Raw genomic sequence first — 15065 nt, 5'->3', positions numbered from 1 at the left:
GGAGCACAGACATAGACAACAAGACATGCATGTGTGATAATACTTCACCAGAATTCTAGCGATTAAAGGATTGGTTTTCAGTGTCAGAATGGGGGGGAAAAAGCAAACCACTGCAGTGGAGTCTTTTGTGATAAAGACAAGACTGTTTTATTGCTAATTTACATGAGCAGTGGATTTGGCCTACTGTGTCCTGTGGGTACATACATACAGTACAGTAGTTGTACAGTGGTTTTCAACCAGTGGTCCGGGGACCATCAGTGGTCCTTGAATGTGTTCCAGGAGGTCCCTATAGCTAAATGATGGAGAGTTGATAAACAAATATCAAATGGAACCCTTGTGGGTCTGGGTCTGCATTAATTGATAGGTCCCTCAGCAGGCAAAAAACACATATGACACAAATAAATAATGGACCTTGTTAAAGGCTTGAAAACCACTATATATAGTAGTACTGTAGTATAGTAGTATATATAGTCGAACGTGTGAGTTGAAAAGTGTGACTCAAAGTTCAAATGTAACTACTTAAACATTTTTCGGAAAAACCCATGTTTCTATGTCAACCTTTTTCCAGAGACCCAATATTTTAGTTCAAAATGTTCGCTCTGAAATATATATTCAAAGATTTGCGCCACATTTTCACGACTATTCAAAAATAGCAGACCTACTAGCTTGTAGATCTGCTATTTTTCAATAGCTAAAGCATAACATAATGCTTAAAACACCAAAAGGGGTTCCCGCCCAGAATGGGTTAAACAGAAAAAGTAGCAGATCTGTGTCATCTTGTATATCTGCTACTTTTGATGCTTTTGTGTGACGCTATAGTATGATGATCAAGTATGATAATTTACGAAAACACAGTTTTGAATATGGAGATAAGAGGTTTCTGCCCGACAGCAACGATATATTTAGTCGACCAGGGTTCCTCCAGGCCAGCGCTCTATGCTAGATCCTCTAGTCTTTTCCCCTAAATCCAAATCTCTCTTTGCCGAAAATAGACCGACAAGGTCACACATTGTGAGCTTGTAGATACAATAGGCTATTTCTGTGAATTTTTCAAGTGGCCAAAGTAAAAAAAAAAGAAGAAATCTAAGCTTTTTGGCAGACCAAAAACACAGTGTGTGTGTGTATGTGCGCGTGCGTGCGTGCATGTGTGAAATACACACAACATGTGGGTAGAGAGGAGCAGTGCCAGAGCAGCAGACAAAGCTGTGGTGCAATTTCAGAGTTTTGAGTGATTGTAGTAGAAATGGAACAATTCAAACCTTGAGAGCCTCCTGTTAAAAAAAACATGGTGAGGGTTGGAGATAAAGAGAGACAAAACAAGACGACAGTAGGTAGGGGAAAGGGGAGAAGAATCGTTACTGAAAACATCCAGGACATTCTTCATTCCCTCGTTCCAGGGATTTCCTGACAATAGCAAAGAAATGTCATTCCTAACTGTGCATTAACTTTCATTATAAAATTCCTATAATGTGCATTAACTTTCATTATAAACACCATGCATTTATGAATTTAGCCTTACATCCCTATTCTGAGCATAACAATCATTCGGCAAACATATTAAGATAGGCAAACAAGGCCACACCAATGCAACTCCAACTACTTGCAACTCCTTCCTTGCAACCATTATCCCCGATCCCCAAAATGGCACCAGTCTGCAACTGGTCAGTCCACACCGCAGCAAAGGTCTAACGCTTTTGGCACATCTAATACCGTACATGCCTGTGTTACTTTTACTGTACTGCAAATAATATCTGCACCCAGATCTTATTTGAATGATGTTTGGGAGACAAGAAACACTTTCCTGGGGTTTCCACATGCGGTAATATGTGTTTTTAGATATTTTAGTATTTCAAAGTGTCCATGGGCTCCATGATGTCATGGACACTGCATGGGCTCACTTCCTTCCTGGACTACAATTCCCATAATGCTTTGGTGCACTGTTCCTCCTTGTGGATAGGGGGAGGGCTGTCTTACTGAGACAACATGTAGTCCAGGAAGGAAATAAGACCAGTGTCCATAACATCAGAGACACTGCTAAATTCTAAAATATCTATTCTAAATGTCATTAACATATATTATTTTGCAAAAAGGGTGAAGTTTCCCCTTAATGCATAGATCAAGTTGGTAAAGAATGTGAGTGTTTGTCTACATGTAATACTGTGACACAACTTTAATGATTATTACAGTATCGCATGTCAAACTTTTCAAACTCGAAATGGTCAGATCATCTCAGATGGCATCATGAAAAAAGACCCAAAATACACCTGTGAAAATCATGACAAGGTATCATCGTCATCAAAAGACCACACACACAGACAGTCAAAGGGATATTTCACTTTTATGTTCATCAACATATGTTTGGGGTCCTTTTTAACATCTGCTAGTGCTAGATACTCTATTTAGATATTTGCCATCTATTTTATCAGACTATTTACAAAACCCTTTGTAAAATGTATTTTATTTCTATTGAATACTCTCCCCATGTAGACTTGAATTCATGGAGACGAGAGGGGACTGCATGGTACAGTGCTTGTTCCCTATGGAGACACAAAGGAGTCTTTGTGTCTCCATAGGGAACACCCCTATTATTATTATTATTATTTTCAAGTCTATTCTCTCCAATTTTGAAAGAAATTTTAAATTCTCCTCGTATTCATTTTGAGCTTATTGCCGAGCTGCTATTTTTTCAATTTGAATCCTGAAAAGTAAAACCGTTTTTGGACACACAGATTATTATTTGTATTTGTACTTTACTTGAGCGTTTCCAATTTCCAGTACTTTTACTTCTACTCCACTAAATCTCAGAGCCAACATTTGTACTTTTACTTCACTACAATAATTTGAAAACTTTAGTTACTAGTTACTTTAGCGATTTAAAAAACAAACATTAACCACTTCAACCCTATACATTTCAAGCTCACATTTCAAGCTCACATTGTGAGCTTGTAGATCTGCTATTTTCAATCGATTTTGTACACATTTTGAACTTGTGAAATGGAACATTCTGCACAATGAGTCCTTTTACTTTTAGTACTTTAAGTACATTTTGATGCCGGTACTTTTGTACTTTTACTCAAGTACATTTTCAATTTCCGTACTTTTACTTGTAACAAAGTACTTCCAAATTGCAGTATTGCTACTTTTACTTAAGTAAAACAATTGAGTACTTTTTCCACCACTGGAAATAAGGCCCCTCTGCGTCGTGCGTACGTGTTCTGCTTGATTTACAGTTGTGTGCCGCAAATGGCAGATGAGCTATTTCTGGCGCACTGACAGGTGTTTAGATATATAGCTGTTAGATATGTTAGCTAGCACACACACACACCTCCTCATCTTCAAAACCAGTCAGGTCCCACTCATAGTTGAGCCTCATCTGTCGTCTCTTCCAGTGCTCCATAAACATAGCCGCTGTACAACAAAAGGGGGAAAAAATTATATATATCACAATCAGAACTACAGCCTCACTCCCTATCTCCCGCCGTAGTCTGCAAACCCACCTTTTCAGACTCCATCATGGCCCGTAGCACTTGCCTATAGCCCCTTAGATAGCAGTAGCACTTTATGTAGACTTAGATAGCATTTTATACAGACTTATAGCATGTTACGTAGACAGCACTATAATTGCTTTTTATGTAGTTATAGCACTTTATAGTATGTATATGGTATAGTATAGTATATTATATTATATATGTAGTATAGTTGCTAATTCAAAACAGGTGGTACGCAGGGCAGTTGAGTGATATCTAACGAGCACTTCCAAACTGCAACACAATTCAAGCTTTTCGTAAAGCTGCAATGTTGGTGAGTTTGACGTTGTGTAATACAAGCAGATAGGACTTTTCTGTTTGGATGAATGGGCTGCCAATGGGAAGTTGCACCTTGTTAGCACCTTGCCATTAAACTTATATGGAAAGATGGCCACGGTCTGCATATGGAGAATGTGTTTGTGTTCACTCACCCCATAGAGCCATGAATATAGAGAAGAACACAGTAGCAGGGTTATCAAACAGATGGCTGGCCCTGGCCGTGCCACAGGCCGTGCTCAGCTTCCAGTAGCTGCATGCTCTGTCACACAGAGGGCACATGGACATGTTGTTCTTCGGGTGACAGATCTCCATACTGGAAAAGATAAGAGTGCACGCACGCACACACACACACACACACACACACACACACACACACACACACACACACACACACACACACACACACACACACACACACACACACACACACACACACACACACACACACACACACACACACACACACACACACACACACACACACACACACACACACACACACACACACACCAACAAACTCCGGTAAACTCCCGAATTGTACAATCACACCTGTATAAATACAGTGCCCATAATTGCCCGTTATAACTCCTCTTTTCACGCAGCGTGAAAGACATTAACCTGAACTAGTTAGTAGGCCAATGAGGAATTTGCAATAGAACATAGTTTACAAAACAAATAGTTTCCCTCCTTTTCATTTCCCCGTCTCACTGTGTACACATAGTGTATCGTATCCAAAACTGGATTTCAGGGAAAAACACAAATAGTTAAATATGGATCTAAGATACGGTTTTCCCGGTTTCTGCCCCCCCCGACAGCAGCGATATCTGATGCAGACTGTGTGTGTATGATATTATTCAGGTTTATTCAGGTTTGTCTAAAAATGATCACATTCTTGGCAGGAAATTACCTATTATAGAATGCCTTGTCAATGCTGAATAGGACGTGACGATTACGAACGTGTCACACAGGAGCTCTGGGTTGTGTTACAGACCGTCATATTGCTGTGCGTGCGTGCGTGGCGTGCGTGCAGTGCGTGGAGGCAGTGTGTGTCATAATATCCTGCAGATGATGAGAACCAGACCAGAGGAAGTAGAACAGGACTATAAATGTCACAGATCATTCGTCAAGCATTCCTCTTTTTTCTCCCTTTCTCCTGTATTTGTCATTGTTTCGCTCCTTCTCGCCCACTATCTCTTTTACATTCCTTCTTCCTCTATTTATATACCAGTATACCTCCTCTATGCTTGCAGCCCTCATGTGCTTTCTTTGACGTGTTTCCCCTCTCTTCTCTCAGCGTCTCAGACCTGATATACTGTGTAGGCCTATACTTAACTAACTGAATGAGTTAAAGAGGGAGTGCCACAATTGTTGTATTTTTCCAGTTTTTCATGTGTCTATGGGGTGACAGTACTTCATTAGACACCCTGGAGTCGTTTTTATGTGCAATGGTGTATTAACTTTGTATTTAGGGTTTCTTCCTGGAGGCTGAACCCTTGACAGTCAAACAGGCCAATGAACAGTAATAGTGACATCACACTATCAGCCCCTCCCTTACCCATGTGTGAGACAATATTTACTTTACAAATACTACCATGCAGAAACGCTGGGTGTTGAGGGGGAGAAACAAGTGCGATACAAGTGACAATGTGCCACTGTGACAATGTGACACTAAGAGAGAGAGAGATGGAACAAAAAAGGATACAGAGGATTTGACTCTGAGTGTTCTGTTTGTGAGTGTTCTGAAGACAAAGTGGAAACGTTGGAGTGGAATCATTTTTCATCCACGGTGTGTCAGTGTGCGTGCGTGCGTGCACTCGCTTGCGTGTGTTTGTGTGCGTGTGTGCACTCGCGTGCGTGCACTCCCGTGCGTGCGTGTGTTTGTGTGCGTGCGTGTACCTTGGGATGTTGTCATCGACAGTAGCACACCCGTACAGGAACACAATGACTCCCACCACAGAGGCAGGGATAAGCATCTGCGTGTACAGACCCAACCAGGCGAAGTACAGGCCAATCTTCTCCCCAAAATATTTCCTAGAGACACACACAATAATAACATGAAAATGTAAGGCTATAAATAAAACCAGGCACAAGTTTACACAAGGTATATAATGAGTGGGCGGAATTATTTCGGGCAAGTTTTCCTCGACTGCAGTTACAATTGTTGAATAAACATGAAAAAGGTCCATTTATATAAAATGGACCACGCACCCTATTGTATACACAGTTCAGTCAGATATCGTCGCTGTCGGGAAGAAACCAACTATCTTCGTGTTTCAACTTTATTTACATTTTGTATTACTTTAATAAATCAGTCTTTGTGTGGGTTTTTACAAATATTGAATCAATGGAGAAAAAAAGTATAAAAAAGTGGTGAAGTCCATTGGATCCTCAAACTGTTGGTCTGATCACCTAACTCCAACTGTAATGAGTACATTCTTGGATGCAGGCGCAAAGGTACAAGAGAAAAGGAAACACTTGTAGTCAAAGGCAAAGTTATTTTCAGCAACAATATAAACGGACATGACCGTGTGGAGTGGCTAGAGTTTAGAGAAGACAAACAAATACTGACAGAGATGGAGTGGAAGAGGGAGGCATATAGGAGTGAACCAATGAGGAGCAGGTGCTCCTCATCAGTTCAGCACCTGCTGGGGTCCCAGAGATAGAAATGGTGGACCGTAGTCTAATTTAGGTCAAACTGAGGGTCCTCGAAATGAAAATGGTTGAAAATCACTGCTAGAAACGTGAGAACCTTCTCTTATGGGGGTCCTTGGCATACATTTTCAAATGGGGGTCCGCGGGCTAATGAGTGTCAATTTGGGGGTCCTGGGCATGAAAAAGTTTGGGAACCACGGCCTTACAGTATTTACATTTTGTGAGTGCTCAAAATAAAAAGTGGGAAATAATAAAAGTAAAAAATGTTAAATAAAATAATCATCCTTACCGTACAAGGCCAATGGGCTGGTATTTGTAGAAAACGCTGTAGCTTGCCCACTCCTCGTACAAGAGCTGGGGGGGGTAAACAACAACAACAACAGCAGCTATTGTGAAGTTTGTTTACGTTCTAAAACCTTGCCTTATAGCTAAAAAACCAAACAAAAAAATAAATAATAATAATAAAATAAAAAATCCTATGCAGACCCATAGTTCATAGCCAATTTGCCTACCGACAAAACAGATCCTTAGATGATGCCATAGCCACAATGCTATATACACACTGCCCTCTATACCACCTGGAGAGAGACAAGTCCTATGTGAGAATGCCGTTCATACACAACAGCATAGGCCTCACTCACACTGTTGCAACATGCATACAACATTTGTCTTGTCCATGTTTAATGGCCGCCCCAATGCATTTCCAATGGATGCCACATGGTTTGACAAAACATTTTAGTTTGATGCAGGGGAGGGGGACACAACACAGCCATCAAACAGAAATGTTTTGTCAAACCATGTGACTTCCATTGGAAATGCATTGGGGCGGCCATGTTGTATGCATGTTGCAACAGTGTGAGTGAGGCCTTAGCGTTACAACACCATAGAGCACCAAAGTCTGACGTCAATATCGGTATAGAGGGTGCAAATCCACTGGTTCATGTACATTTTATTTGCATTGTAATCCCCATATAGGGGGATTTTAGATCGCCTCATATACTGTATAAGTACATTGTTTGAAAAATAAACATGTCATCCCGGCCGTTACACTCATATAGATATGTAGAATCAACTGACTGAGAGAAAACGTTATTGTTATAGCTACTGAATTGGTTACATTTTCGCTAGAAACAGACTGTATCATATATGAGTGACTGACTGTCGCAAACTATTCAGATACACCTCCCTGACAATAACGCCAAGACCGGTATATGAAACGATTTTAAGATGAGCCCATGTTATTCTCCATAGAGAAATGACTTCCGTGAACCAGACAAGGCCAGGGGATGAGCGAGTGACGTCAGGACTTTGGCGCTCTATAATCCCACTCAGACTCGACACCAACCTCAACCTATATAGGGTTCAACTAGCCTCGTTCCCAGCTTTGACTTATCTCAGAGGAGAAAAGCCTGGTCACCTAATGCAGAGAGTCTCTATAGGGGCAGGAGGACTTCCGTCGTATGTATTTGCCCCGGAAACTATCTTTTTTGACTAATCTCAACACATTCACAGAGAATGTGAACAGATTTGTAAAGCGCCAGCGTCATTTATTTTGGGTTGTATTCCCGCCAAATTCTGGTACTTCCGTTTAGACACTCAACCTGATTATAGGTTTTGCCCAGTGTGGGGTTCAAAGTTCAAACCAAGCCTGCTGGATCCTGGACTTTCTGCGTGGTGAGGAGGATCAATTCTAAAACCTTGTCTGCCCTGAAGCTGAACCCAGAGAAGACTCAGCTAAGTCCTGCCCCATGCAGGAGCTAACTATTTCCATAGACAAGTTAGACAACACATTGGTAACTTTGGTTCGAACAGCCAAGAACCTTGTTGTTGTCCTGGACAGTCAGCTCTCTCTCATTCAAATCAAACATTATAGTGGTCACTCGATCCTGTAGGTTTACAATTAGACCCTTCCTCACCCAGGAGTCTGCCCAGCTCAGTCATATCAAAACGTAACTATTGTAACTCCCTCCTTACTGGCCTACCGGCATGCGCACTTAAGCCTCTCCAATTGATCCAAAATGCCTCACTCACTTGGTCTTCAACCAGCCAAAATTCTCACATGTCTCTCCCCCCTTCTCTGCTTCCTCCATTGGCTCCCGGTCGGAGTACAAAACTCTGATGCTGGCATTCAAAGCAACCAAAGGTATGGCACCCATATCTTGCAAGTCTGATCGGACCCTACAAACCCTACAGACGCAGGGAAGCTGAAAGTACCTTTGCTAAAAATGCCAGGACAACGCTCCACATGTCCCAAACTCTTCTCCCTTCTGGCTCCAAAACTATGGAATGCACTTCCCGTTGCAATCAGAACTGAAGACTCACTCCCAATCTTCTGCCGTAGTCTGAAAACCCACCTCTTCAGACTCGATCTTAGCCCGTAGCACTTCCCATAGCACTTGCCCTAGCCTCGATGACCTTACAGGTAGTATGCATAGGCTCAATTTATGAAACTTGAACGGAATTGTATGTATAGACATACCACTCTAGTGTTTCATTATATAGATATTCCACTGTTAGGTTCTTAGCTGGAGGGGAGAGAACAGATGGTGGAGGTGAACGGAACACTGTCCCCTCCCCTCCCAGTGAGCTGTGGTGTCCCACAAGGAAGCATACTAGGGCCTTTACTGTTCCTAATTTATGTTAACGACATGACTTCAGCTTGTGACTGCAACTTGTTCCTGTTCGCAGATGACTCAGCACTGCTGGTCTCGGACAGGAACAAACTGCAGGTTGAAAAGACCCTCAGCTCTGAACTCGGTAGAATCTGCACCTGGCTCGCTGATAACAAACTATCCTTACACCTGGGAAAAACTGAATCCATCCTCTTCGGATCAAATAGTAAACTCAGCAAGGCAGATGGCTTCTTGGTTAGAGTGGGTGACAATATTATCACACGAAAAGATCAAATTACCTACCTAGGTTCCATCCTGGAGGCTAATCTTTCCGGTGATAAAATGGCCACCAACGTAATCAAAAAAGTCAATCAAAGAACAAGATTCCTTTACAGGATCTCCTCACTGGTCAGCAAAAACACCTTGAAGACCTTAACAGGAGCCCTCGTACAAGGTTTCTTTGACTATGCATCCACCTCTTGGTACCACAGCACCTCAAAGGCCCTTAAAACAAGGCTCCAGACCTCCCAAAACAAACTGGTCAGGCTATACTTGGCCTCACCCCCCGAACCCACCTCACCCCTGCCCACTTTGACAGGCTGGGATGGCTTAGGGTCGTCGACAGAGTACAGCATCTTGCAATGGGTCTGGTCCACAAGATTCGATACACCACCAAGATACCCATGTACTTGTCTAAATACTTCCTTAATGTAAACGAAGTCCACACCCACAACACCAGAGGGAGTGCAACAAACCATGTACAACCCAGATTCGGCACAAACAAGGGACTAGATTCTTTTCGCTCCTATGCCACCAAAATGTGGAACGCCCTACCAACAGTCATTAAGACATGTGAATCCCTTGACTCCTTCAAAACCGCTCTCAAAGGGCACCTACGGATGGCTGCAATTCGAAACTGGCCTCTGTAAAATCTGAATCCCCCCCACCCCCCCACCCCATTTCCCTCACTGTATATTGTATATTTTCCCAGTGCTTGTATATTTTCCCTTTTTTGCTTCCCATATGATGAATTCCTGTTGTTCTTTAACTACATAGAAATGTCTATTTGTATGTCTCTAAATGGTTGTATGTCTTTAAATGTTTTGATGAATTGAACAATGTGGACCCTGTTGTAAACAAGTGTAATGCTTAATTGGGTCGTCCACTCACAGTTGACAGTCTTTGTATTGAGTTTGTGCTTAAAATGTACTGTAAATTCTACAAACTGTTAATAAATATTTCAATCAATCAATCAAAAGCTTACGTATGATTCATAATGACTATTTTTATGTATAATGTATTACCATGTTTTTGTTCTTGCTTACTGTAAACTCTGGATTAAGAGCGTCTGTTAAAGGCCTAAATTGTAGCTTCAGCACAGGAGCCTGCCAGGGCTCTCCAGCAGGTGAACTCTATTTATTCAGGGAATCTAAATAGAAAACACCTTGGCAAATGGCCGCCCTTTCTCACTGACAATGTTCTATTTCTGACAATGATGTTCCAAGACATAACAATAAAGAACCTTGAACCTTGAATCAAGTAAAGTCTGCATAATTCTTCTTTAGCATCTAATAAAAACTCACTCCTTTGTTCCCAGTATTCTTTGACTTTCAACAGGCTTCTTAATGTCATAAAAAAGGGGGAGTAGAGGGGCTATTATATGGTAAGTAAAGAGCTTACCTTCCTGTCGTTGTTCACTATATCGCCATGAACTTCTCCCTGTAAAATCACAAGTCAAACATTAAAGGTTGTATTGATATGGATAGTGGATACATTTTGGTTGTAAAATCACTAGATATTGGATGGAGCCCGGCACACCACAGGTACAAGAAAGACGTTCTTTATTGAAAATTCTGACGTTTTGATCTATTTGATCTTCATCAGGTCATGTGAACATGCACAAAAGTTTGTACTTTTATAATAAGGGAGTGCCCCCGTTATCCAATCAAAACACCACATTTTGGTGCCCCACTGCAGGTGTGACACATCAACCCAGAGTGAGTAGGTGGGGACCCAGACATATTAATATAAATATAATATATATATAATTATAATAATAATTGTAGTGCACCAATTAAAAACATACATGTATACCTACGTATACTCATTTCACCGATACATCAAATCAAGATCTCCTCTAAGAATCTACGTATATCTAACTAGGTCTGTGGGCTTTTTTCATCACTACCACTAAATCCATGCCATTACAATTTTAGAACCTTTTTAGAACCCCACCCCCACCCTGACAAGCTATTGTAGAAGCTGAGGCATTACATTTAGTTTTCCGGTTGCACAGATACATATTGTGAAAATAGTCGATCTTCAACCACTGTGTGACTTCATCGTCATCTGGGAACCCCACCTAAAATCATGTGGGGACCCCCCATGGGTGTCCCGAGTCCGACCCACAGGTTGAGAACCACTTGTCAATACAACGCATACCTGTATCTAACAGATCAGAAAAAAAAGAAGTAGACATGGGAAAATAAATGTGGCAAAAGGGAATTTGATGCCATGCTATTTGTTTGATCATATACTTAGGGCTTTGGGTTTTAACAGCACCTACTTATCTCAGGGGCAGGTTATTTTAAGGTAGCAAGGTATTTTAAAGATGGAGTGCCACCAGTTTTTTTTATCATACAACTACAGCTGTGGGTGTGGCTTCAGTTCACCACCCATCACCACCCACCAGGCAAACCAGGCATACTTAATGAACTGGTGGGCGTGTCCACATAAAAACAACATTTTAACATATACTGTACACTTTTTTGAAAGTACAATAAGACCTGATTTAGGGAGGAAAAAAAATCACGGCACTCCATCTTTAAGGTATAGCTTTCCACCAAACAGATTATAAGACTGCCAGTCGAATGAAGTCTGGAGATCAGTCGGCTGGAAGGTGTGGAAATAAAGTGGCTGAATATACCTGCGAGCCGACACCGACAGACGGCTACTATAGTGCTAAAAATAGCCTATGTCTTGATTCCTATGGCTTTTTCAACAACAAGCTGATATCTGCCGGTCAGCTTTCGATGCTTGACTGCAACATGCGAGCGACCCAACACAACATTCCACCCACCGGCCATTCAACAGCAGATGTCCGGCAACAGACGCTTTTCAACGCTTCATTTAAAGGACAACTTTAGTTTTTTTCAACCAAGGTTCATGTTTTAGGTTGTTATTAGAGAAAGTAAAAGTTGAGGGTTATTTTTTTTTCATTTGCTGCTTTCTTTCATTTTAGGGATTTTAGCTGTTTTTCACAGGGGGCAGGGGCATTCGAGCATGGGGCTATATACTGTATGTATTTTAAAAATAAAGTTGTCCTTTAAACGTACCACCGCGCTACCTTGAGGTCCACTTTTAGTTTTCTTTACATAATATATCTAAAAACAATATTATAATATGTAAAAGTGCAGTCATTGTTAAACCCAATGCATAGGCCTATACTTCATCACATGATTGCGTCGTTGTGAACTTGTAGGTCGGCCATTTTGGTTGAATGACGCCCATTCTAAAACAGAGCATAAAGGAGGCATTTTACTCACATCATGGAGAGGGAAGGCAGCCATGTAGACGGCACTAGCCAGGAGACTAGTGATACCTAGATAGGAAACAAAGTTAATTATTTGATTTACATGAATAACTATTCATATATTCATAATATTAATCACAAACCTCTGCGGTTACAATTCATTTAATTATGTATCGAGAAAGTGGGGGGAATTACCCATGCTGTACTTGGCCTTTGTGCATTTTGTCCGTTTTAATACCTCAAAAACCTGGTGAATGAATTAAGGCACTGAATTAATTAATTAATTAATTAATAATAAACAAACAAATGAAAAGATATCCCACTACCAATGATAACCTTTATAGGAAACAAAAATGAATGCTTTGAATTGCCAGCCTGGGTACGTGGTTCCGACCTGATTCGCTGCGTCGTTCTGTGGATTTGTTTTGAGACGTAGTGATCCACAGTTCAAAGTTGTACGACTTGTCAAACACGTTGCCGCAGTGAAATTTGTTCTCCGCATTTGACCCATCTCTTGGAGCGGTGAGCGCAGCCAAGGAGCGGTGAGCCGCAGCTGTGACGCGCTTGGACATCATTTGATTAGTTGATTTGACCCCCCAATCCAACCCATTGATGCTGAGTGCCAAGCAGGGAGGCATTGCGGGTCCCATTTTTACAGACTTTGGTATGACCCGACCGGAGATCGAACCCCGACCTCGCAGTTTCAGGGCAGACACTCTAACCACAAGGCCACTGTCTGGTAAACACAACGAATCAGGCTGGAACCCAAGCTATTGAATTGCCATTGAATTGTAGGACACTAGTCTTTGTTTATTGGATTTTCAACTTTGTATTTACAACTAATTGTGTGACTTGTTTTTCTTTTACACAGTAAATCAGAAATAAGATTAAGATAGGTTTAATAAATAAGGCCTCTTGATGTACTTAATGTATTTGTTTATTTACATGTCAACAACAGTAGACTATACACTTACTATTGAACTCCTGGTTTTACTGTCAAAGAAGTTATCTTTGTCGGACAGGTCAAACCTGTGAATAAACACAACATGACATGACATGACACACAAACACCCTAAAACACACACAAAAACCCAAAGCACATACTGTCTTGTACGAAAACCACCTAAAACATTTGAAAAATAATGCAAGAGCCTGTACGTTGTATAGGTCTATAATTGAGAAATAGAGGTCTCCTTCAGAGAGAGAGAGAGAGGGAGAGAGAGAGAGAAACATGACTTTTTCAGAAAACACTTAAAGGTGTAGTGAAACGGAAATGGTGAACAACATGAAAATGGTGTTTCAACATGAAACACCGGTCTGAAGTTTCTGAACCAATCAGAGCGTTGCATCCCTTCAGGCGATGGGACGGTAGCTATGCTATGCGCAACAGCGTGGTGTGTGTTTGTTTATAAATCAGATGGTCGGCCAGTTGTACCAGTTTACTGTTATGTGGCTTATTTCTACCCTATAATGTTTTCAGATACATAATTTATTTTAGTGTGATGATTAAGTTGAAAGTGAGTAATACACTGCCTGGATGTTATCTGGAATGGAAATAAAAACGGAGTATTCTGTAATCAATAGCAGCTGTGCTGGATGGATGCGCAAATATGGGGAATTAAACGGGTGAGCTTCATTGTTATTGGCTTTTATCGATGTGTATCTCTACACGTCATCACGCAGCACGTTTTCGTTTTAATAAATAAATAATGCAATCGTTTTTATGGACCTTTGATATAAAAACACACAGAAATGAGAATTTTCACATTTTTTTGGCATCCATTGTTAGGTATGGCCATATGATGACCACGGATATGGTCTAAAAGTGTGAAAAACGTCTTTTTCATTTCACTACACCTTTAAGATTCAGAAGGCATTTCGTTGCTGTTGGGCAGAAACCCCTATAACTCCATATTCCACGTGTTTTTTTCGTTAATCAACGTACTTGATCATACAACGTCACACAAAACAAAAGCATCGAAAGTAGCATATCCACATACAAGCTCGAAAAGAAACACCGCATTTTGAGCTTTCCGGTTTTGAATTTGGATCCCTGAAAAGTTTCAGACATAAAAAACATAAAAAATTGGACATGGATTGGAAACAGTAAACCAAACCAAACCAAACCTATTACAGTAGGTGATGACATATATGAGATGATTGTAGAATCGACCTATGCAGTCTTAGACCCGAGACACCCCATCTGAAAATATGTTGTTCCAGGGACCCCTCCAGAATCAAAGAATATATTTAAAGTTTTGCACCACATTTTCACGATATATATTTCTTTGCAGATCTACAAGCTCATAGCACGGCACTCGGTGCCACACTATGAGCTTGTAGATCTGCAATTTTTCAATAGCTAAAGTATAATATATATAATGCAATATGCAAATAACATAAAACACCAAAAGGGGTGTTTTTAGAAGTAGATTTAATTGTTCTCATAACATTAGCATCAGT

The 15065-nt window shown here is 40.9% G+C and overlaps 1 protein-coding gene across 3 annotated transcripts in view; it reads right to left on the bottom strand.

Annotated features, from left to right (window-relative positions):
* Window positions 1-15065, bottom strand: part of LOC310858138 (anoctamin-1-like) — a 72323-nt gene that overhangs the window by 34317 nt on the left and 22941 nt on the right. For all 3 annotated transcript variants that reach the window (XM_083764216.1, XM_083764217.1, XM_083764218.1), the window contains exons 5-12: window positions 13577-13631; window positions 12798-12849; window positions 12616-12671; window positions 10751-10789; window positions 6748-6812; window positions 5703-5837; window positions 3959-4119; window positions 3326-3408 (exon numbers count right to left, since the gene is read on the bottom strand). In XM_083764216.1, the coding sequence (XP_083620342.1) occupies window positions 3326-3408; window positions 3959-4119; window positions 5703-5837; window positions 6748-6812; window positions 10751-10789; window positions 12616-12671; window positions 12798-12849; window positions 13577-13631 (646 nt within the window). The remainder of the gene's footprint in view (window positions 1-3325; window positions 3409-3958; window positions 4120-5702; window positions 5838-6747; window positions 6813-10750; window positions 10790-12615; window positions 12672-12797; window positions 12850-13576; window positions 13632-15065) is intronic.

This window comes from Protomyctophum parallelum (assembly GCF_964188405.1).
Source record: "Protomyctophum parallelum genome assembly, chromosome: 4".
Classification (NCBI taxonomy): Eukaryota; Metazoa; Chordata; class Actinopteri; order Myctophiformes; family Myctophidae; genus Protomyctophum; species Protomyctophum parallelum.
Note: the sequence above shows the minus strand (reverse complement) of the source record. Positions and strands in the feature narration are given on the sequence as shown.